General features: G+C 41.5%; 1 protein-coding gene across 1 annotated transcript; it reads right to left on the bottom strand.

Moving 5' to 3' along the window:
• Positions 1-18,976: 18,976 nt before the first annotated feature.
• On the bottom strand, positions 18,977-22,175 carry LOC147437934 (putative protein phosphatase 2C 58). The gene is made up of 5 exons (XM_086487332.1): positions 21,948-22,175; positions 20,521-20,772; positions 19,867-20,143; positions 19,590-19,744; positions 18,977-19,353 (listed from the first exon to the last, which is right to left on the bottom strand). Exons 1-5 carry the CDS (start codon positions 22,005-22,007, stop codon positions 19,219-19,221), a joined length of 879 nt encoding a protein of 292 aa, XP_086343458.1. The 5' UTR covers positions 22,008-22,175; the 3' UTR covers positions 18,977-19,218.
• Positions 22,176-23,489: the final 1,314 nt, after the last annotated feature.

Raw genomic sequence — 23,489 nt, 5'->3', positions numbered from 1 at the left:
GAACGTCATTTAAAGAACAAGGATATCAAGATTGGTGATAAAGTCCTTATGTATGGAGTATGTAACGAGAAGAAAAAGTTGAAATATGCGGGAAAATGACCATATAGAGTATGCAAAATCACCCCACAAGGTACCATTCGTGTGGAAACTCTTGATGGAGTTGAAACCATTGGATTCCTAAATAAGAGTAAATTTAAAAGATACTATGATCCTTTAAGCCAAGAGGAGCTATGGGCCATCCATCAGAAAAAGGAAGCCAAGGCACAAGCACAATTGAAAAAGATACAAGCTCAAACTGAGGCTAGAGAGCCACAGCAACGTATTAGACGCCAATGAGAGGCCAACCTTGGATTTACACATGCATTTCAAGTTGAAAGAGAGGATGATTGGTTGGGGACTCTGACACACCTCTATGATACGCTATTGAGTTAAATAGCACCTATGGGAAAGTTCTATATAACGTCTTATTGGACACAGGTACTAAATATAGTCTGTTATCACATGGAGTGTAATGTTAGTCAGGAAATCCATCTCTAGCTGAGAGTACTATTCAACTCAAGACTATCAACAAGAAAAAACTACCATTTTTGAAACCTCGCAAACTTCTGTCAGTTATGACAATGCGGTCGTAGCTCAAGACTTTTTTGTCATGCGTGCTAGAACTATGGAAGACAATATAAACCTAGGATGTGCATGGATGATAGCGACCAATTGCTCTATTGATTGGTGGACTAGGAGTGTCACAACACATAAACCAACTCTTAACCCTGCCACTCAAGTGATAGTCCATGAGACATCACCTCCTGAGAAAATACAACCCAAAACATTGCATGTCCAAGAGGTTGAACCATTTGTACATATAGCCCAACCCTCTAGAGCTTCAACTTCTGCTACTGAAACAAAACACGATACAAACAAGACTCATCATAATATAGCAAAGAAAACATAAAAATGGGTCCCTAAATCTTCTTTAGCAACCATTTTTTACGTTAAAAAATAGAAGCCTTGTAAGAGATGCCCCACTTGCTCTCCAAGAAATGTAAGAAAACGTTGTGTTGATTCTTAAAAAATTATTGGAAGCCCAAGGCTAGTATGAAGGGAATGATCAAATATTGTTTCCTAAACGTAAATTAAGCTCTTACCTATCACCTATAGACCCATGTGAGTATCCTGTAACGATAAAGCCGATTGAAGACTGTGGGAAGGGAAAGATCACAGAATATTATACACCTGATCCGGAGCTAGTTTGGGTACCCAAGCGAGAATGACTTGTTTCACTCGGCTAAAACATAGAAAAAACAAATGAGGCTTCTTACTCTTCATGTAGTTCTTATACAAAAATACAAGCTTTGACACAACCTCCACCTACCATTGTAAATATCCATACAAACAAGAAATAATTTGTACCTCTCGTTGTAAGTTCACCAGCTTCAACAACATTGCAAGTAAAATCATGGAAGAGTATCTTACCATCCTTGCAACTAGATGAAACGCCTGAGATGGTGAAAAACTATTGGTCAAAGTCTTTACCCATTACAACTTGGAACAATTGGTTTCAAAAGGTAACGACATCATTCAAAACATCATTCAAAATGGTATGATCTACCCAAGGAAGGGAGGAGTGTTTAGTGACATCCATCATTCACTTGCTCCCCTCTTAACCTTCCTCCTTGACCTCTCAATCTTCAATCTTAGGAAATGTATATATATATATAGCCCTATACTCACAAAAAAAAGAGTAAAAGAGTAAGAGCCACCAAACAAAAATCTGGAAAACTATAAATTCTAGTACATGATCCAAAAATCATAATAACACATTATGCACGAGGACAAGATATTTTGAGATGACCCTTACGATATTTGCACACGAACCAACATCTATCTGTGTGTATAGATATGTATAGTACGCTAGAGTCATCCACTCCTACTCAGGGCGAGCTTTTTGAAATGGGGCCTCTAAACCCAAACCAATGGGCCTACCCTCACAAAATGTTCGTAAAGAGGTACGCACACTACTTGGGGCACCACCTTCTTTTGGGAGTGGAGAAGGAAACCAATCAAAATAACACTTGCACTCACCCACTCAAGCAACACACTTTGAAAACCCCCTTACTCTATATACACTTTGGACACTTGAACACCATCAACGATTATGCAACCCAATGCCGTGCATCAAAATGAAATATGCAATTTGTGGAATAACATTCACCTTCTCCCCATAAGAATACCCATAATACATCCGAACTCTTCCTCTCTCAAGCACTCATCAAAAAAATCATACGCACAAGACTTTCCTCTCAAACACACAAGAGAATCACTTACATCAAACTAACACACTTTGCATAGAGAGCTCATCTCCATCTATGCAATGCCGTGACACAAATAAAATCACCATGAGAGGTAGCCACATGCATATGTAATGAAGCAAAAGAGAGTTGGAGTGAGAAATTTCTTTAGACCAATTGAATAAGTGTGGAGAAACAAACCAATGGTAATTGAGAATAGAACACTTACTTGATTTCTCGCACACCTTTTAAGGGGAGGACAGACGCTGGCTAACCATCACGAATTGCGACACTTGAAAGTTTTGAAGATGATTTCATGATCATTAACATAACCATGAGAGAGATCATGATGTATTTACAAGTTATTGAGGTGCTACAAATGATTTATTGGGTTGATGGAGTAAGAGATTGTAGAATGGAAAGAGTGGAGAATAGAGTTTGCACTTCCTCCAAAGAGGAGGGTTAGGAGGGAGGATGTGAAAGAGGGAGATTTGGGGTTTTCTCTACTATTGATCAAGAAACAACATGAAGTTGAAAATATAGGTGTGTGTGTGTGTGTGTCCTTGAGTCTCTCCAAGGGGGGCTATTTATAGTTGTGTAGGAGTGGGATTATGCTACACTTAATTAGAGTAAGTGATTAGACCTAATTAAGTGTCCTTTGACCACTCATTGAATATTGGACATAAAAGGGACTATTTATTCACCAAAAATATCATTTTAGACCCTGAAGGCTCCATAGGGGTGCATAATGTAGGTGGGCCCACCATGAGGCCCTACGGGTGGCTCCTGCGGGGTATCTCAACTTGTCTGTCTTGGCATTTAGAAAGCATCTTTAGGTTGGTCCCATCACATGCAAGTGACCTTGAACACTCATTGCTCTTCTAGAAGATGAGTAGGGGAAAAATAAGATCTCACCCTCTTGATTTACTTGATTTACAGTTCCCTTTTGTTGCGAATCTGACAGATTTACACTATTTTGACCATAACTTTTTACCTGTAGCTCGGAATGACATGCTTCAAAAGGCAAAATTGACCTTCTCAACATGTTTGATATGAATTTGGACTATTCTTCACGCCCATGCACCAAGGAATTCGGTTTGTGAGGTCCACACTAGGCTAGGGAACCTTTTGCTTCCAAGTCTTCTTGTATGGGCCCTTTGCTTGTATGCATCCAAGGGGAATCATGCTTTTTCAAAAGGCTATGATGCTTAAACAAATAGAGGAGGGCCCAATATTATTTTCTTGTGAAAAGAATATACAATTGGAGTCTTTTTTGAAAGGAGAGAAACTATATGTATATTCTTAAGAGTTATTGGGCCACCTATGTAGGGGGCATAGAAGACTTGTAGAGAGGGACCATAATCTTTGGTAAAGACAAGTGGAGAGTTGATTTCCATGGGAATTTATCTATATGGGGTGGAAGATGGATATATTATTTTTCTACTACTAATTCACAAGAGGTAAGAAAGTTTGGGGGTATATAGTTGGTTATTGTATACTTATTCTATTTACAAAGCAAAAAAGAAAATGGTGGTAATATAAATATATGACTAAGGTGACATTTTTGGGAAGAGTATAATGTATGTGTCGCCACAAAGGTTAAACGAAGAGGGGGAATTTACTCTAGATAACTTAATAGTGTAGAAAAATATATACACATATGAGGAAGAGGACATTGAGTAGGCTGACAAATGTTGCAAAAAGATGGTTACCATTTTATGCCACTCATATTACCCCTCCCCCAAGCCTAGAGATATTCATATCTTTAGGAGGACGGTGTTGCTTCTTTTTCTTCTTTTTTTTTCTCTTTTTTTTGTCATTTTTTCTTTTCCACTTTTTTTTTTTCAATAGGAGGAGTGTCATGCACTCTTTTACTCCATTAGACCTGCTTTTCATTACCTCAATCCCATAAATCGGAGATGGGAGGGTTGCCTTGGGTATGTTCAGATTCCAAGGCTGGTTCTTCTTTGCACATCAAAGCTTTAAAAATAGGTGGAGCATTTGCCAAGCCGAAGGGAGCCATGTCAATTTGGAGCTTAGACGATGTAGGCAGATGACTGCCTATCAACGGATTGATACGTTGAAAGTAGGGCTTTAATCTCCATCCATTGACTCTGGTCTTGTGGAGTTTTCCTGATAAATCTGCTAATCTGTAACTACCATTCCCAAACTTTGTTTTTATCATGAAATGTCCCTCCCATATTTGCAAAAACTTTTTGTCAAGTCGAGTATCAAGTCGGTTATCATAGCGAAGAACCAACATACCTTCCTTCAATCCTTTCCCCTTGAGCTTCTTGTTGATTTTATCCCTTTGGCTTGTCACTTTGGTGATGTCGTGATCAATGGACTCTTCTCTATCTAGCTCAAGTCGTTGGAGATCTAAGATCCTTTCATGTAGAACCTCTTTTGGTTTTTTTGTCACTCTTGCAAGAACGCGCAAGCTTGAGAGCTCTACCTCAATGGGGAGAAGTGCTTCCTGTCCATAAACTAGATGAAAAGGGGTGAATTGGGTAGATACCTTGAAAGATGTCCTATACGCCCAAAGAGCAGCCGTCAAATGGCGATCCCAATCATTAGGCCGGTTCACAACCTGCTTAGAAATGATCTTACATATCATTCCATTCACTTTTTCCACCAATCCATTGCATTGAGGATAGTAGGGTGTGGAATGCAGGTGTTTCACTTTTAACCTCCTCAAGAGATCATTCAAAAGGTCAGCCCTAAAACCCGGGCCTCGATCTGATAAGATTTCTAGGGGTGTTCCAAACCTACTACAAATATGATCAAAAATAAACTTTGATACCTCTTCAGCTGTGATTCGGGTTGTGCTTGTTGCTTCCGCCCATCGTGTCATGTAGTCAACACCCATGATGATGAAAACCTTCCCTGTAGAAGTACGAGGTAGGGGACCTATTGCATCCACACCCCACTTTTCAAAAGGGCCATAAGATATTATTGGGACTCGAGGCTCATATGTTAGTCGTCTATCCCCAGCAATTTGGCATGGCTTACATGCCTTACACCAATATTGGACATCACGATGTAAGCTCGGCCAAATAAACCCTGCTTGTAAAATCTTCCTACTTGTAATATCTTGAAAAAAGTGACCACCACAGACATCATCATGACATGAAAGAAGAATTTTCTCTATCTCTTGCACACCTGGTACTCTCCTCAAGACCAAATCTTTCCCTTTGTGATATAAATCATCCCCGATCAACTGGTAAGGTGTGGCCTTCTTAACTAGTCTATGTCTTTGCACCTTGTCTAAGTGTTTGGGACACTCACCTGCTTATAGAAAGAAGATAATGTCTTTTAGCTCCTCTTGACCTTGATATTTGGGTTCATATAGTTTCACACCTCCTACCGCCATTTGAAGCTTTTCATTTGCGAGTAAGTCTGCTTCCTTGTTATGAGTTCTCACAATGTGTTGTACCTGTGTTGCTTTAAAACCCTTCATCAAAGCTCTTACACTACTAAGCCACTCAAACAATGTACGATTCTTGCACCTCCAAGTCCCTTGGATTTGCCTGACCACTAGCAAAGAATCACCTTTTATAATGAGTCTTTGTATGCCTAATTCATTGCATTCTTCTAACCCAAGGGTTAGAGCAGCATACTCAGCCTCATTGTTAGAGTGAACACTGGGTAGAGTGATACCTTTTCTAACCATTACCTCCTTTTGTGGGTTCAAAATGATGATTCCCCCTGCTGCTTTGTCTTGTTGGCGTTGATAAGCTCCGTCAAAGCATAAAGTATGGGCATTATCAATCTCCTTTACTTTGAACTGTTTTGAGCCTTCCTCTCTTTGTAGTCGTTATCCTTCCCTTTCTCTCACTTTGTAGGTGAGAATGTCTGCAAGTCCTGCTCTTGTGCTATCTTCTACAAGGAAAGTGTATTCAAATTCTTGGAGTTCAAGCACCCACTTTGCTATTCTAGATGATAGGCTCATGTGTTGTACTACATATGGTAGATTGTGCTCTAAGGTTAGAAAAACAAATGGCACAGGGAGAAGATACGATCGAAACTTCCTTACCGCAAACAAGATTGCAAAGACCACTTTCTCCATTTAAGTGTATCCCTTCTTGGCCGGAGTCATCACCTTGCTTGCAAAATAGATCGGCCTCATGTATGATGTTTTAGGATCTTTTTGCATCAAAACAACACCAATTGCTTCGAAACCTACACTTGGAGTGACATAGTAGGTCTCCTTTGGATCTGGTGGCATTAGGATTGGAAGAGAGCTAAGAATGCCCTTCACTTCCTCAAAACATTTTGCATGTTCCCTCCCCCATTCAAATGTGGATTGGCTTGCCAACCTATGCAAAGGGGCGATGGCTTCTGCTAGGAGATGGATGAAGCGAGACATGTACCTCACTTTGTGGTTGAAGGTCATTAGCTCCTTAGTTGTTGTTGGTGGAGATAATGACAAAAGGGCCTCTACTTTAGAGGGATCCACTTGAATTCCTTGTGAAGAAACCACATGGCCTAGCAAAACCACCTGAGATTCACCGATATGACACTTCTCTGGGTTGAGTTGTCCCCCAAATTGATGGAGCCTCTTAAGCCCCTCTTCAACCTTTTGGCAATGAAGTGATCTACAACTATAAATACAGAAATCATCCATAAATACTCTTATAGATTTTCCAAATAATGGCTGAAATACAAATATCGTGAATCTCATGAAGGTGCTAGGAGCATTGGTGAGCCCAAAAGGCATTACTCTGAATGCAAAACATCCCCAAGGTGTGATGAAGGTGGTTTTTGGTTGGTCCTCTTCTGCTATTCTAATTTGAAAATATCTTGAATACCCATCACACACAGTGTAGCATTCGTGACCTGCTACTTCATTCAAAATTTCATCTTGGAAAGGGAGAGGGAAGTGGTCCCTCTTTGTCGCAGCGTTGAGGGGTTTGTAATCCACGCAGACCCTCCACTTACCATTCTTCTTGGGAGTGACTACAATAGGTGATACCCATTCGGAGTTGGATACTGGATAGATGAAGCCAGCCTTCAAGAGTCGATTCACTTCTTGTAGGAGAGCCTTTTGTTGCACAGATCCTAGTCGCCTTAACTTTTGAGCCACGGGTTTGGTCCCTGGTTTCAATTCAATTCGATGCCCTATTACATCTACACCTCTTATTTGTGAGAAGTCAGTGATAAACAAATTGGGATACCTCCTTAACATATTGATGTAGGACCTCTTCTCCTCACAAGTAAGATCTTTTGCAAGCATCTTCTCAAATCCCTCTTCAAGGTGGTGGCATCTTTCATCCCCTCGTGTGTGATTGTCTGTTGGCTTTTCTTCTACTGGAACATCTTGAGTGTTGGCGTTGAATACAATTCCCATTACCTCCAAAGAAGACTCCTCTTCACTGGTTGATGCACTGGTTGATGCTTCCTCATCACTTGAGTAAGGACTCTCCTCCTCGCTCTCTTCATCTGCCATGGTTTCATAGTTGATATCTAGTTGCTTTCCTTCTCGCCAATCATACACCACCGGTTGACCCTTCTTAAGAATCAAACGACCACTTCCCCATTTTTGATCTGCATTCACAGCAATGAGACAAGGCTTCCCTAGGATGATGGGATAGCCCTCCCCCTTAGCTGGCATGACATACATATCCACTCGTGCATCTACGTTACATACAGAGACTTTTACATTTTCAATGATCCCCAAACACTTCACACTTGAGTTGTTGGCTAGCCTAGCTTGACAATTAGAGGACTTTGTAATTTCAAGCCCTAACCTATTCATTGATTTTTCCGTGATCACACACATTTGAGCTCCACCATCAACATATACATTAGACACCTTTTTACCCCTTATGTAAGCATCCACAATGGGTTCCACATCTTTTTGTAGCTTTGAGGCCACAACCTTAATGGAAAGATTTGCTTTCTTTTTTGGAATTCTTGTACTTACCAACTTTGGCCATTGCCTTCTTACTTTGGCTGATAGGTGTAGAAGTTGAGGCCATGAAATGTTTGGCTTTTGGGTTTGTAAATCCTCCAGGATGTTGTAGGGATCTAGCTCCTTTCCCAATGGGAAGTCATTGATACCAATTTCCCTTCGCCTTGATCTTTTCTTCCTGCTACTTTCAGCTTCTTCCATCTTTGACTTCTTCTTCTTGTCCCTTCTGGCTGAATTTGTTCCTTCACTTCTCATGTCTTCATCCTTATCATGTGCTCTTGTGCGTTTTTCTGCCGGCATAACATCAAAGTTTAGAGTATTCTCATCTATTACCTCTTCTAACTTGATGATGTTGACTCCTCTTTCTTCCTCCTCATGTGGGACGGGAGGTATATTTGCTGGTGGTGGTGGTCGACGAAGGATTTGTGGGCCTTGAGCTTGTTCTTGCTGCACAGTGAGAGGAGGCGGTCTGGGGGGATATATGTCTCCCGGAAGTCGCCTTGGATGTGGACAATTGTACATGTCATGGCCCATTTCATTGCAATTCCAACATCGCAACTCTTGAGCTTGTCTTCATTGATTGCGATTCCCTTCTCTTGGTTGTCGTTGTTGAGGTAGGCCTTGTACTAGATTCAGAGTGAGGTTCTCAAGCTGTTGAGTTACCCTTTGTAAAACCTCTTGTTGAGAGTTATCTCCTATTTGTGAAGATTGTGCAAGAGGGGCCCTAATTGGTGCTTCCATGGTTTGTGAAGACTCCCTCTCACTCACTTCATTCAAACCCCTTGCTCTATGTGCTTGGAAGTGTAGTTTTCTAAACTTGATGATGGCTACCTCACGTGCTTCTTCGAAGGTGGATGGGAATTTTAGCTCTACTTTAGCCTTTAAAAGTGGATACAAGCCAACCATGAATCTCTCGTTTTTTAGAAAGTTAGGTGCACCACCATGATTTTCTAATGTAGCCTCCCACCTACCCCATAGATTGACAAAGGTTGCTTCATAAGAGGGATAGTCTTCAAGTGATACCTGCTTATGTCCAATAAGACATTTCCATAGTCCTTCAGAAGTATCACCTTGCCCGAACTTGGAGAGGAAGCTTGCTCGCAGTCTCTCCCAATTGGACTTGATTTGGGGTTGCAAGGTCTCATACCATGCTTTAGCTTCTGCTTTTAGAACCAACAGGAAGGCTCGTAGTTTTACTTCCTCTTCATCTCTCCCGGATATGAGATGTGCCATCTCCAAGTTGTCAAGAAACTCTTGCGCATCTTCCCCAATTCTTGCATAGAACGTGGGAAAAGAACTTGACATTTTGTTTAGACTTTTTGAAATCTCTTTTTTTTAAAGAAACTTTTCTCTTACGGGCGGCACAAGATTATTGACACTATAAATCTGATTACATTAAAATGAAGATGTACACATCCATTGTTAATTCGTACTTTATCATAGGTAGAATAAATGGATTAATTGAAGCATTGATTTCATTGAGGCGAGTGGATCCAAATATCCTCCTTATGATAGACTGAAAACTAAACTTAGTTGCAATGATTATATGAATGGATTGCCGAGCAATAGGCCTAAAAGGTTCATTGTTTTGATCGTGATTCATGTGCTACTCCTCGTTGTTGGTTTGAAGACCTCGTTCCTTCATATGGCCCTTGAGAACCCCTTCACCACTCCTTGTTCCTGCCTTTAAAACAAAATGAAAACGTGAACATCAAAGAAGTTTCATAATTGATGATTGGAAGTATAATTGGATTGCGTGATGCCAGTATTTCTCTAAGTCTTTCTGCACCAAACATAAAAACAATGCGTTGCTGGAAAAAGACTTTTCTATCTATGTGAACATTTACTCTAATGTGTTGTGCAAAATGAAATGGATAGATGGGAACTCCATTGTTCATCACTAAAAAATTTGAAGGTAACTTGGAAATATGTTCCTCAGTGGGGGCACCACTTTATGAGGGCAAGCTTTTTGAAATGGGGCCTCTAAACCCAAACCAATGGGCCTACCCTCACAAAATGTTTGTAAAGAGGTACGCACACAACTTGGGGCACCACCTTCTTTTGGGAGTGGAGAAGGAAACCAATCAAAATAACACTTGTACTTTTCCCACTCAAGCAACACACTTTGAAAACCCCCTTACTCTATATACACTTTGGACACATGAACACCATCAACGATTATGCAACCCAATGCCGTGCATCAAAATGAAATATGCAATTTGTGGAATAACATTCACCTTCTCCCCATAAGAATACCCATAATACATCCGAACTCTTCCTCTCTCAAGCACTCATCAAAAAAATCATACGCACAAGACTTTCCTCTCAAACACACAAGAGAATCACTTACATCAAACTAACACACTTTGCATAGAGAGCTCATCTCCATCTATGCAATGCCGTGACACAAATAAAATCACCATGAGAGGTAGCCACATGCATATGTAATGAAGCAAAAGAGAGTTGGAGTGAGAAATTTCTTTAGACCAATTGAATAAGTGTGGAGAAACAAACCAATGGTAAATTGAGAATAGAACACTTACTTGATTTCTCGCACACCTTTTAAGGGGAGGACAGACGCTGGCTAACCATCACGAATTGCGACACTTGAAAGTTTTGAAGATGATTTCATGATCATTAACATAACCATGAGAGAGATCATGATGTATTTACAAGTTATTGAGGTGCTACAAATGATTTATTGGGTTGATGGAGTAAGAGATTGTAGAATGGAAACAGTGGAGAATAGAGTTTGCACTTCCTCCAAAGAGGAGGGTTAGGAGGGAGGATGTGAAAGAGGGAGAGTTGGGGTTTTCTCTACTATTGATCAAGAAACAACATGAAGTTGAAAATATAGGTGTGTGTGTGTGTGTGTGTGTCCTTGAGTCTCTCCAAGGGGGGCTATTTATAGTTGTGTAGGAGTGGGATTATGCTACACTTAATTAGAGTAAGTGATTAGACCTAATTAAGTGTCCTTTGACCACTCATTGAATATTGGACATAAAAGGGACTATTTATTCACCAAAATAATCATTTTAGACCGTGAAGGTTCCATAGGGGTGCATAATGTAGGTGGGCCCCACCATGAGGCCCTATGGGTGGCTCCTGCTGGGTATCTCAACTTGTCTGTCTTGGCATTTAGAAAGCATCTTTAGGTTGGTCCCATCACATGCAAGTGACCTTGAACACTCATTGCTCTTCTAGAAGATGAGTAGGGGAAAAATAAGATCTCACCCTCTTGATTTACTTGATTTACAGTTCCCTTTTGTTGCGAATCTGACAGATTTACACTATTTTGACCATAACTTTTTACCTGTAGCTCGGAATGACATGCTTCAAAAGGCAAAATTGACCTTCTCAATATGTTTGATATGAATTTGGACTATTCTTCACGCCCATGCACCAAGGAATTCGGTTTGGGAGGTCCACACTAGGCTAGGGAACCTTTTGCTTCCAAGTCTTCTTGTATGGGCCCTTTGCTTGCATGCATCCAAGGGGAATCATGCTTTTTCAAAAGGCTATGATGCTTAAACAAATAGAGGAGGGCCCAATATTATTTTCTTGTGAAAAGAATATACAATTGGAGTCTTTTTTGAAAGGAGAGAAACTATATGTATATTCTTAAGAGTTATTGGGCCACCTATGTAGGGGGCATAGAAGACTTGTAGAGAGGGACCATAATCTTTGGTAAAGACAAGTGGAGAGTTGATTTCCATGGGAATTTATCTATATGGGGTGGAAGATGGATATATTATTTTTCTACTACTAATTCACAAGAGGTAAGAAAGTTTGGGGGTATATAGTTGGTTATTGTATGCTTATTCTATTTACAAAGCAAAAAAGAAAAGGGTGGTAATATAAATATATGACTAAGGTGACATTTTTGGGAAGAGTATAATGTATGTGTCGCCACAAAGGTTAAATGAAGAGGGGGAATTTACTCTAGATAACTTAATAGCGTAGAAAAATATATACACATATGAGGAAGAGGACGTTGAGTAGGCTGACAAATGTTGCAAAAAGATGGTTACCATTTTATGCCACTCACTACCTTAGGAGAGAGGTATTCTCTTTACTTTTCCCAAGTGTTTCACATAGTCTACCCGGTGCTTTCCTGTGAATGGGATTTGGTAGATACGCTAAGGTGTGAGAAGAATTTTGAGAGATTAGAATGGTTGATACGTCTCTTGACCACGACTGATCCCTACTTAATAGAGAATGTCTCTCCGAGAACGTGTCTCCGATTTCACAAGCTTACCCTGTTGACCAAGATGACTATACACGCCTAGTGACATTCTTAGTGAACATATATGCATCTAATGATAAGGAAGAATTACATGATTACACGGATGACACTTATGGTCTCACAGATGATGACTTTATTTTTCTCGACGATGACGAGGATATGGTTTAGACTTAGAGCTACCCGCCCATCTATTCAATATCTTACTCCCTTGACCCTCTAGGGGGGTGCAAATAATTAGGTTAGGTCTCTTTATGTTGTTTTGATTGTGTTCAATAAAGGTTGGTGCCTCTTATCAAGATGTGCCTCCTAGAGGTATTCCTTGTGTTTTCTAGTGTGTACAGTATAAGGGGTATGAGCCTCCCGAAGACCGGCCACGGGAGGGGACCCCCCACCTAGACACGGTAGCCTCACTCCACGCACTCGTGCCCCGGGGAACCTTGCGTGGAGTCCCCACGGTGCGCGAGTGCGTGGAGTGAGGCTACCGTGTCTAGGTGGGGGGTCCCCTCCTGTGGCCGGTCTTCGGGAGGCTCATACCCCTTATATACTCCTGAGCCGGTGCCGTCCGCGCCAGGACCCCTTGAATACAGAAGTCCCCTCCGCCGCGCGCGGGTATAAATCCCCGCCGGGCCCCTCCCCGACGCGCCCATATTCTGGGGCGTCACAACAGGAACGCATTGCAATAATTGCAATTTTGAACTTCATGGAATCTTTGTCTCATTCACTCTTCGAATCGAGTGCAATCATCAACACGAACAAGTGTTCTTTATCCATTAGCATTGCCTCTTGTTTTTTTTAGCATCCATGTTTGTCTACTTTAACTATGATTGGTAGCACAATATTCAACACATTTGCTTAGTATTAAACATTAGATTCAATAGAATTTTATGTCATAGTCCCTTGTCTAGCTTTATGAGTCAAGCAGTCTGACTAAGCTAGTTTGACCAAGATAGGCGTTAGAGATCATCCCTTAATACCATGGAAAATGCCTTTCTAATTGTCAATGGTTACTTTAGGTTCTTAATCCGATTTTGGCAGCATTGTGTGCAATGTACTAGTGCTTTCTAGTGGGCTTAATCCCTCTTGACCTTTAGCTTAAGTATTATAAAGGGAGTTTACTATTGTGATGAGCTTGGGGAAGGTAACGGTGTCAATATGACTCCCCAAAGTTACAAAATTGAAAGGCAATTTATTAAAAAAAACAAAAAAAGAAAAGTGCCAAAAAATGTAAAATCTTAAGCTGGAAGAGAAATCCCATCTTGATTTGGTACTTCACTCACATGTATTGCCTATGGTACTAGAGCCCTAAAGGTTCCCAGTGTGGGCGCTTTTCTTTGAAAAGCAAAAAGCCAAAGGCATACAAAATAAGCACACACAAAATTCAATCAATGTGGAAAACACTTTGGGGGGGTCAAACAAAGGGGATAATTCAGGCAATGATTTCATAAGCAATTCCTGTTATCGTAGCTTAACTAAAAGGTCTTCTAGGTATAGCCTCTAGTTGGCCCTCAGACATGAAATACTTTGCTCTCGTGATTAAACAACTTAATTGACAAGAGAGAATTGAGAAGCTTTCCCATGATATTAATAATTGACCTCTAATGCCTCTCGATCGTTAAATTAGCGACCTAGACTTGTTTATTTTTTGACCTTCACAACTGCTTATGCGTTTGATTATATTACAGTTTAATGTTTATTGTTGACAAATTGTTTAATATTCTGTAACCAATCGATTTGTGTGCCCACTCACTCCATATGCTTTTTAATTACATATGGGATGCAATTACTATGCCATTTTTGGTTGATCTTGCAGTGTTTGAAGAAAGCTCAAGACTACAAACTCAGATTCTCTTTCACCTCGATGAATGGGCTTTATCTCACTGGACGAAATCTTCATAAAAAAGGGGGACATGGTAACCCTTACAGACACCCTATCACCTTCAACGGACGCCTTATCACTTATGTGCATCATGGACCGGGCTTATCAGTCCTATAGGTGTGTAATTGATCGTTGATGAGAGGTGCACCACTTATCTTATTTTTACAGTATTTTTACAACGACAAACCATAGTGGACGTCCATGTATGAATGGGTCAAATTCTTATAAAAGGTCCATTTTGACGTAAAATCCTCATTCTTGGAGGTCCATGCTAAGAAGTGCTCTTGCTCTACTCCTCCCTTCTTCTCCTTTGTGTACTCACGGATGTGTGTGTGTGTGTGTGTGTGTGTGTGTGTGCGCGCGCGCACGCTTGAGAGAGAGACAGAGAGCATTGCGGCGGCATCGGCAATGGCGAGACGGTTGAGCACGACGACGACGGCTCCTTCTTCTTCGCAGCATAGGATCCTTCACAACGGAAAGCTTTGAACGGTGAGTGACACACAATTGCCCCTTTGAGCTTGCTAGGACAGTCTAGTTGTGTGCTTGCAACCGTTCGTGGCTCGCACATAGTGTTTGGCAAATTCTTAGCCTTCGACACATGCGGTGAAAGCTCATAGAACCGTAGTGTTTATTGGTAGGGACACAATGTGTCATCAATAGAGAGGAGGTTTTGGGGTTAATGTTGGCAGTGAATGCGAAGTAACTAGAGAGGGAGGGATTTGTCAATGGTGATAGGCCTACATGAAGTTGTGTAGGTCTACATGCTCCACATTTTCCTCTCCTATTTCTTCGAATAGTGATGTGTTTGTTATGATGCGACTTATTTGAGTTCTTAATGATTGGGAGGCAAGTTGGTTGTGATGCTTTCATTGTTGTGATGGCCATCTCTATCTTTTGCAATGCCGATGTAAATAATCGCTGTTATGCAATGCTACTAGTACCAAACTATTAGTTGTGGTGAATTCTAAGCGTTTGGTAAAACATGTTCATGTAATGTAAATCTTGTAAGTCCCAAGGCCTAGGATATCTTCACCAAGAATATTCAAAAATCAATCAAGACAGTAGGTCCTAGAAGGAAGAAACACTGTGAGAAGCGATTAAAGCAACTTGTAGACAAAGTAGAGCTGTTAAACATCAAAAAACAAGAAGGGTCGGCTTCTGAAGCCGAGCATAAAAGGTGGCTCGAAGCTAAATGCGACTTTACTAAACAACAACTTGAAGAGGTGAAGAAGACCAGAATTCTATCCAGAGAGACTTTCCTCCAGCCAGAGGAGGCTAAACAATCTTACTTCTTCACGGCCCTCAAAGTCAAGAGCAATTGGGGCATCGGCCACTCGTTGTACGCTGACTGGGAAGGAAAGGAGATTAAGGACCCAGATGTATGGCTAATATGATGCTTAACTACTTGCAACAGATTATTCAGCAGACTGAGGCTCAATCCCCGAAAGTGGAAGACGTTCTGCGAGGAGGAATGCTATCTTGCACTGCAAGCTTTGGGTAAAGAGAAGTCTCCGGGATGGGATGGCATGACTACAAATTTCTTCAAAGAATTTTGGGAGGATTTTAAGTATTCAATCATGCGCGATTGGCTAACCAAGCCCTAGTCAATGCATCTCTTGACTTGAGCATCAAAAGAGGCCTTATCAAACCAAAACAAGTTTTTTGCTTCCGGTTGAATCACTCACACCCTATAACTACGATGTCAATGGCATACAAAATATTCACCCAAAATGTTGCTTTCCGACTCTCGCCTCTTCTTGACAAGGTCATCATCCCTCACCAACATGGACTCATAAAAGGAAGATCTATCTACAACAAGATCTTGGCAGCAATGGTCGGCATAGAGTTTGCATCATTCGCTAAGCAAAAGTGTGTATTACTTCAATTGGATTTAGATAAAGCGTATGATAGGATCACATGGTCTTTCATTGAAGAGGTCATGAAAGCACTGGGCTTTGGGTCGTGGATGTGTCGGTTGGTTAGTACATTGGGTGATGGTAGACAATCTAAGCGCTTATTTAATAGCGGATTGTGGGGGCTTTTGAGGTAAAAAGATCAACCAAGCAAGGCTCCACACTCCTTTTATTTGCCATTGGATCTCATCCCCTGGTGACAATGCTCGAAGACGGTGTTTCAAGAAGGGAGATCCAAGGGCTATCCCTCCCCACTATTGGCGAAGCTATTTGCAGATGATTCACTACTTTTCCTCAAGGCTTGTCCTCGGGTGATCATGAAGGCTCTAGAGATTGTGCAAATGTCTGCCATCGCGTCAGGGTCAAAGTGCAATATTGAAAAATCTAGACTGATCTCCCTCTCAGAAGATGATTCGTTTAATTGAGCAATGTGGTCTAGGGAGATGGTGTCCAAAGAGACAATGTTTAGGCACCTCGGAATCCCTATGGGGGTGGATATTACCCACAAGAGCATATGCGTGATGGATAAGATAAGGAGCAAGCTGTGTAGGTGGGAGTATGTGCTCCTCCCCTTCGTGAGCAGATTGAAAGTGATCAATTCATTTATGCTCCCATATTTGGAATTTGATGGTCCGCTGCTTAAGATTTCCAAATGCAACTGGAAGGAATTCTTAAAACTGGTGAAAAGTTTCCTCTAGAAAAACAACAATAAAGACTAGGTGCATTGGCAGTGGGTAAGTTGGGAGTCCATAGCAAGGCCGGTGAGGCAAGGCGGTCTAAACCCTAGTAATCACGCGGAGGCCCAGTGTGCCAAGTAAGGTGGCCAGTGAAAGGGCTAGATCTACACAACAAGTTGCTTACCCCTCGGTGGTCTAGCTTAAAGCTTGGGAGCTTAAATGACGAGCGAGCTCGAAAGTGCAAAAGAGCAGTGGAGGCCTTGGAATGGGGAGAGGAAACTAGATAATTCCACAACTCGATGTCTCACTTGTCCCCTTGACATTCAAAGGCGGGAAACGTCCTGTTGAACCCTGCTTGGAGGGAGGTGGCCAGAAAGATGAACAAAAGACTCCATCGATTGGGACAGTTTTGGGACTACAGTTACAATGACTGGGAGGGATCGGACCAACTAGCCTTCCATTTCAACCTCAATGGGACAGAAAGGTTGCTGGTAAATAGAGTATTAGAACGACTTGACGGTTGTTGTCTACCGACCTACGAGCCTAGGTTTGATTGGAAAGCATGGTCGTGGCCTTTAGACAGACACTTCCGCAAACCACACCAAGGAAGTGTACAACATCCTCGTGGTCACATTGGATTGGTTCTCCCCTTTGAACAAGCAATGGGGCAAGCAATGGCCGGAGGCAAGATGGGTGACAATTGTAAAGAACATTTGGTGCCCACAGTCCCATAGGATGAAGGTCTTTGTATGGAAGGTACTTTGGGGACCTTGCCGGATGGGGTGAAGGTCCTAGCTAAAGGTACTGGTCCAGTTATTGTGCAAAGATTTGTGGCCTGGCAGAAAAAATATGCAAGTGGGTACAAAAGACATGGAAGATTGGGTTCTCTATGAACTATCTTTTCTTGGGTGGGAAGGTGATCATGAGCCAACCACTTTCAATCAGTACACAAATTGTCAAGTTTTGTTATTTTAAACATGTCTAGAAGGCCAGGAATTGTCAACTTTTTGAGAATGTCATTGGAAAACAAAGGAAAACTTTGAAGAATGGGACAAGGAGGTGACTACCAAAGTATCGAAACTGCATGGGTAAGTAATCGTTAGCAAACGTAGTGTGTTTTATCTATACCGCGGAGTGGCCCCCCCTTTTAGCTCGTGTACTAATGTTTGTTGGAAGACGACATAAGCATGACTAGTAATTGTAATTCTTTTGGGTTGCTAATATAATATACTCACGATTATTTCGCCTAAAAAAAAAAAAACATATTCATGTAGAAGCCTACCTTGATCAACTAGATGAACTAATGATGGCTGCTTTTAGTGGTGTAAAAAGCCAAATTTGTTGAACACAATATTGTTGATGCCCGAATATTGCTTGGAAACCGGGGTGTGTGTGTGTGTGTGTGTGTGTGAGAGAGAGAGAGAGAGAGAGAGAGATGAAATGCAAGTTTTATGTAAATTGGTATCTATTGGAATTCTCTCTCTCGCACACAAAGTACTAGATCATTGTTCATATATACTAATAAATGGACCTTTAGAGCTTTCAGAGCACTATGGGAACACACTCTCTCTCTCTCTCTCTCTCTCTCTCTCTCTCTCTCTCCTCTTCCTGTGGTAGATTGCTAGTCCCAATTCTTTCGACTCATCGGATTGATGGAATTTAATAGGGATTGTTCCTACGATATCAAAAACTTTTCTCTCTCCAAATATTTAACCTTCAAGATAAGCTCGTGGAGTCAAGGGGCTTTGAACGTGCTCGCTACAGTTCAACGCCTACGACATGCAGGTGTGGGTGTGTAGGCGCAAACCCTTAAAACTAGTCGACGCAGAGCATCATTGCGCGAAAAATAAATAAATAAATAGATAACTAGTTGAATTAATCTTTCCTAGAAATTGTTCCTATGATCAAGCTTGAATTAGTAAAAATTAGCTCAAATTTTTAAGCCCTTTTTTCTTTGAAATAGATCTATGAAATCCCTGAAGATTAATCTAAAAATTCTCTCTTGTATTAATCCCTCTCTCTCTCTCTCTCTCTCTCTCTCTCTCTCTCAATTATCAAAACTGGATTAAAAAATTTCTCTGTGTTTCTACTTCCATCTACAACAAAAGCCTGTTGTGAAATGCTTCCACAACAGAGCTATCAAGACTTCAAGCAAGAGGCAGGAGAGGGCCAGTTAGCATTAGGAAACATCGGTTTGCACTAGGAAACATCGGTTTGCACGCACGGTTAAAAGCCGGGAGCTTCACAAGCTGGTCAGTGAGGGTGCCCCAGCATTATTTTTTTTTTTCTTATCTTTGTAAACAGCACTCAAAATCGGACCACAATGCAGGAGATGTCATCTTTGCTCCTCCTTTCTAAGGCAGCATCTGTTAACTGCTTGGCTGCCGCTTTGGGGTCCTTTGTCTTCACTACCAAGTCGACCGCCTCTTGGTTATTCATCACCTACAAAGAACCACAAGATATGAAGGAATTTAGCGTAAAAACAAAACCTTCAAAGATAATCACATAACCTCTAAAATTTTCCATATATATATATATATATATATATATATATATATATATATATATATATATATATATATATATATATGTATATATGTGTGTGCATATACATATACCATGGGTATCAAAGCTGTGCACCAGAAACACACATCGAAGTGTCGTAGAATTGCTCTCACCTTCCAAAGTCCATCACTGGCTACAATCAACAGCTCATCATTGTCACTTATCCATTCTTCCCTCACATCAGGGTCCGAGCTCAGATGCACTTTAAGCATCTTGTCACCGAAAGCGCGCGCCACAGCAAGTTGCCCATCAACTCTAGCAACATCCCCTGATCATCGAAGGCAATCAAACAGTCGTTTCCAACCCAGAAACAAAAAAGTAAACCCAGAAGAAACACAACAGTAGTATCCGAATCCCCTCAGCAAAAGGATAGAATGCCTTAAAACTCACCTGGCATTTTGGTTACAAACCCGCCCTTCGTCTCTATGGCTTCTTTCTCATTGCTAGGTTCATGGTCAATGGAAAGTTGAACTGCAGTTCCTTGCCTGCTAAGGACAGCTCGAGAATCCCCGACGTTTGCCACCAAAAGCCGGTCACCATTGATCAAGATAGCAGTCACAGCAGTTGACCCGCCGGGCCCCAAATCTGGGGCATTATCCAGAATGGTTGAATCTGTCCTCCTATAAGCATTCATGATAGCCGAAACCGGATCATCCCAAAAACCAGGCTGCACAATAACACAAAACAACTGCTTTTACCAAACAATTCATGTGCAACCCGTAACCTTGTAGTTAAAGGTGGATGTGTAAAGAAGTTTGACATTTTCTCATGTGGGAAAGGAGATCTTTTCTCCACATCTTTCCCTATAGTGCTCAATACCCCACCTCGGTCCGGCACTCCCCTACCGCCAACCGCACCTAGCTAGGCATGTGGTCCCTTCCTCGCATCAGATCATGATGCCATCGCAACATGTAACGTGGGAATTTGTCTATTACTTCTCTTGTGTAGGTGCATAAAGACCAGCGTTCAATACCCGGCAGCATCTTTCTTACCAATATTTGCAAACCTCAATGCTTACAAAGAGAAGGAATACATGAGACGCACCTCGTTCAGGATGTTATTGAACAAGTTACGCTGCAAGTAATGGGCCACGCTGTGCCCAAGGTGACCGTCGTATATCGCAAAAAGCCCAAGCTCATGCGAGTCCACTTTCCTAAACTCTGCAACATGAAAATCCTCCATTTCATGTAGAGACTTGCCCTTCACCAGACTGAAGCCATGGCTGATCTTGTTCTCTGAATACTTGCTATGGCCTTTTCCTGAGTCCCCACTGGAAGACTGCAATCCGGTAGCCATCTGCATAAGGGTGCATGGAAAGCAGGTTACATTTTTACCAAAAAGCATGTCCATGGACAACAATCCAACTACGAAAGCTCTTAGCATTTCTATAAACTGGTTTGTACCGTACTGCGCTTAATTTGAAAGCGTAAAATTGCTAACAAGCAAAAATATAGGGTTAATGTGCTAAGGCTACCAAATAGATGGCAGCTCTTCCGTGAATAATCCTCTCAGACTAGTGCAATTGAAGCATGAATATTTTTATTTAATTTACCAAAAAGAAAATTACCACCGGTTCAATTTGTACACATAAACAATCATAACGAGTTAATCTGCCTTTAGCCGTCAAGCTACCAAACAGGCTGGCAGCTTGCTAATTAATTGCCTCAAATCTTACATAAGGCAGCTGATTAGCCTCATAAAGTTTCAGTATTGAGGGGTTAATCTTGCAAGAAATAATCAGAAGGAGATTCACTGGCTTTTAGCAAAAGACCACAAAAGTACATTATACTGGCACGAGAATCACACACATTCTATAGGCAATGTTCAAAATCAGGATATGCGTGCGCCCCGTCCCTTGAATCCAAATATCTGCAGGAAAGAATGCAGATAAATCTCAACAAAATACTCCGACCATGAGCGCTCATGCTGGTTGGTGGGACTACCCAGGTCGAGAGGTCGAGAAAGAGTTGTTAGGTACCATAGAAGTCACAAGAAGTTTTGGACAAATTCTCACAATAATTCTGACATTGTCACTTACCTCAACATCTTGAGCTTCTGTGAGAGAGGCACCGCATACCAAGCTAGGTATGATTGGGGGTAGGGGACCACCGGGCCCCCACTAGGTATGCGGAGCCTTTCGAGCAGAAGCTCAGGATGTTATTTCATTGTATGTCAAACACTGGAAAAGACTCCGTTCTCCGTTTTTCTAAATCTTCTTGTGAGTGTGCAGACAGGATCGAGACTGGCAAGAAAACCCATTGTGGGAGTGCACTCAATGGGATCGAGATTGTGGGCACCCGCGCACAGCAGCAGCACTGGAAAATCTCTAAATCTCTCTCTCTCTCTCTCTCTCTCTCTCTCTCTCTCTCTCTCTCTCTCACACACACACACACACACACACACACACACACACACATTGAAGCTACCAACGTGAGAAGAAGAACACAGAGAATTGAAGGAAGAGAGCATACCTTGATCTTCTCGATGACTTTCTTGGTGGAGGGGATATGTGGGCTGCACTCAGATATCATCTGGAAGAATAGAGTTTAGCCAAATATAAGGCAGAAGAATCTCTCTCTCTCTCTCTCTCTCTCTCTCACACACACACACACACACACAACACAGAGGCAGCAGATGATGTGTAAGCAGACTCTCTCAAGGGATCAGCACAGGACGCCAAGTAGCAAAGCGTTGCTCTTTTACCCGGCTAGCTAGAGAGAAGCTATTAGAAAGAAGGTGAGCAAGAAATGAAGATTCTAAGCACTTTCCTCTTTCTACACGTGTCTCTCGAGAGTCTTTCCACTTGGCTTTTCAATTTGCCACCTGTCCCGTTCTTAATATCCAAAACATTAATGTGCTCGATCTCATTAGAGCCTGGTCATGCGAGCTTCTGCATGCTCTCGACGAGTAGTGCAGGGCTCACAATCTAGGTTTTACTAAAGGCTGCAAACATCGCTGCAATGTGAGTTTCGTTTGAGAGGAACCACGAGGGCAACAAAATTTGGACATGGAGATTTTTACCTTGAAAATATTTAAAATGAATTTTGAGCATGTATATCTATATCAATTCTATCATAGCTTTGAAATAGCAAGGTTTCAAGGTATTGGCCAACCAAAGAAAATACGGGATTACCCCATATAATGGTCCAATCGTACGCTAACTTAGTTCTTTCTAAAGTAGAGGCAAAAGGAGCCCTACGTGCATTAGCACTCGGCAACACCCACTTCTCTTTTCTATATTTCAACACAACCACCCCTCCCCCCGGCAAAGGTAAGGGAAGGGACTAAAAGAAGTGTGGGGGCAAGGAGGGAGGGGAGCTTAAAGAGTACATTCTAAATGGCATCGTAGGTGTGAGCATTTTTTTCACATATCATAACCTATGCTAGCATACATGGGCCACCTATACCTACGGTAGATCTCTACAAGGCTAAGTCCCTTGTAGGTCAGTAAAAGACATTTACTGGAAGTTTTCTCAACATGAAAAGATTGGTGAAGCTGTCACAACACAAAGAGGAAGATCAATTGGAATTCAAATTAGTGCGCATATAGATTCATTACATTTGGGCCTTCCCAAATGCAATCAAACACATCACTCTTCAATGGTTTATACTACATCAGGGTATCTCGACAATACGAAGAGCTAAGAAAGTTGGTATCAACAATGGGGTGTGTCCTTGATGTGAAGCGGTAGAGGAATCCATTTTCCACTTGTTTTATCATTGTACTTTCAATACACCTTTGCTAGACATGTAACATCATTATTGTAAAGATGTACACAGGTTGAAGTTCTCTGAAGAGGAAATATTATCAGGAGAAGGTAGAGGATTAGACATTTATTTATGGGATATTTGGAGGAGTATCTATTTGTGGCATGTATAGTGCAATCGAAACTCATACATCTTTAGTTCTAGCAGTCCTTAATCATCTATGTTTGTTTATTCATGACATTTGGAGAGTAGTTGATCACATGATTAGCCTTAGAAATGATGCCAGTTTTGTTTCTCAAAAGGAT

Source organism: Adiantum capillus-veneris, chromosome 17, assembly GCF_014529385.1.
Source record: "Adiantum capillus-veneris isolate H3 chromosome 17, ASM1452938v2, whole genome shotgun sequence".
Lineage (NCBI taxonomy): Eukaryota > Viridiplantae > Streptophyta > Polypodiopsida > Polypodiales > Pteridaceae > Adiantum > Adiantum capillus-veneris.
Note: the sequence above shows the minus strand (reverse complement) of the source record. Positions and strands in the feature narration are given on the sequence as shown.

Bases quoted from the DNA above. Each gene is read 5' to 3' on its own strand.
- LOC147437934 (XM_086487332.1), bottom strand. From the start codon at position 22,007: ATGATATCTGAGTGCAGCCCACATATCCCCTCCACCAAGAAAGTCATC. The intron at 20,773-21,947 runs GTATGCTCTCTT...ACCCTTATGCAG, and splicing joins AAGTCATCGAGAAGATCAAG to ATGGCTACCGGATTGCAGTC. The intron at 19,745-19,866 runs GTGAGTTTTAAG...TTCGATGATCAG, and splicing joins GTTTGTAACCAAAATGCCAG to GGGATGTTGCTAGAGTTGAT.